Source organism: Penaeus monodon, chromosome 25, assembly GCF_015228065.2.
Source record: "Penaeus monodon isolate SGIC_2016 chromosome 25, NSTDA_Pmon_1, whole genome shotgun sequence".
NCBI classification, from domain to species: domain Eukaryota; kingdom Metazoa; phylum Arthropoda; class Malacostraca; order Decapoda; family Penaeidae; genus Penaeus; species Penaeus monodon.
In genome coordinates, this window is record NC_051410.1 from 14391704 (window position 1) to 14392470 (window position 767).

General features: G+C 31.7%; 1 protein-coding gene across 1 annotated transcript in view; it reads left to right on the forward strand.

Annotated features, from left to right (window-relative positions):
- LOC119589062 (39S ribosomal protein L39, mitochondrial-like) overlaps positions 1-767 on the forward strand; it is a gene marked incomplete at its 5' end in the record, with an annotated part of 12258 nt that overhangs the window by 211 nt on the left and 11280 nt on the right. The window contains 1 exon segment of the mRNA XM_037937638.1: positions 219-342. Coding sequence (XP_037793566.1) covers positions 219-342 — 124 coding nt within the window.

Below are 767 nucleotides of genomic sequence, written 5' to 3' on the forward strand. Positions count from 1 at the left end.
CTCACACAAAAAGAGAGACAAGGACAGACAGAAATATATGTACATATATTCAGTTACTTTACCATGTAGATTAGGCATTTGCATTGCTCCATATATTGTTATTTGTGTGTTATTGATGTATTCCTATACATATTTTTTATTAGTTTGAAGTATATTACCATATATGTTTACTATTTATGTTCCTATGGTATTAATACTGCAATTCCTCTGTTTAACAGCAAGATCCATATTACGTCAATAAAGCATTTTGGCGTTCTGCATCTGTTATGCTGGGAGCTGTGTTGGAGTCAGCATTTAAAGACAACTTATATGTTGAGCTTTGTTCTTTTCCATCTCCTAATGGTAAGTAGCAGCCATTAGCTTAGGTTTTGATAGAATAACCAAAAAATAGATTATCAAGTTATTCCTTGTTCTGTTATTTCAGATGGCCCAAATCCATCTGATTAATGGCTTTGGAAAAAAAAATAGATCAGTATATAGAAAAAGTTGTACGGTTTAAAAATAGATAAAAACAAAATGGAGGTAAAAGAATAAATTGAGATATGTGGGGCTTGGCAGGTATTGTATAAGTTATTTTTTCCCTTCAGTATATCAAAGAATTTAATAAATTCAGTGTTGAATGTTTATGCAATGGTATAGAGACAGTGCCTCCCAGTGGATGAACTTTACTAAAAAGGCTTCAGAGATACTTGACTTAACTAATGAATACAACTTTCATCCACTTGACATATTTGATTACCTACTGGTAATATTTGTAAGTTCCCAGA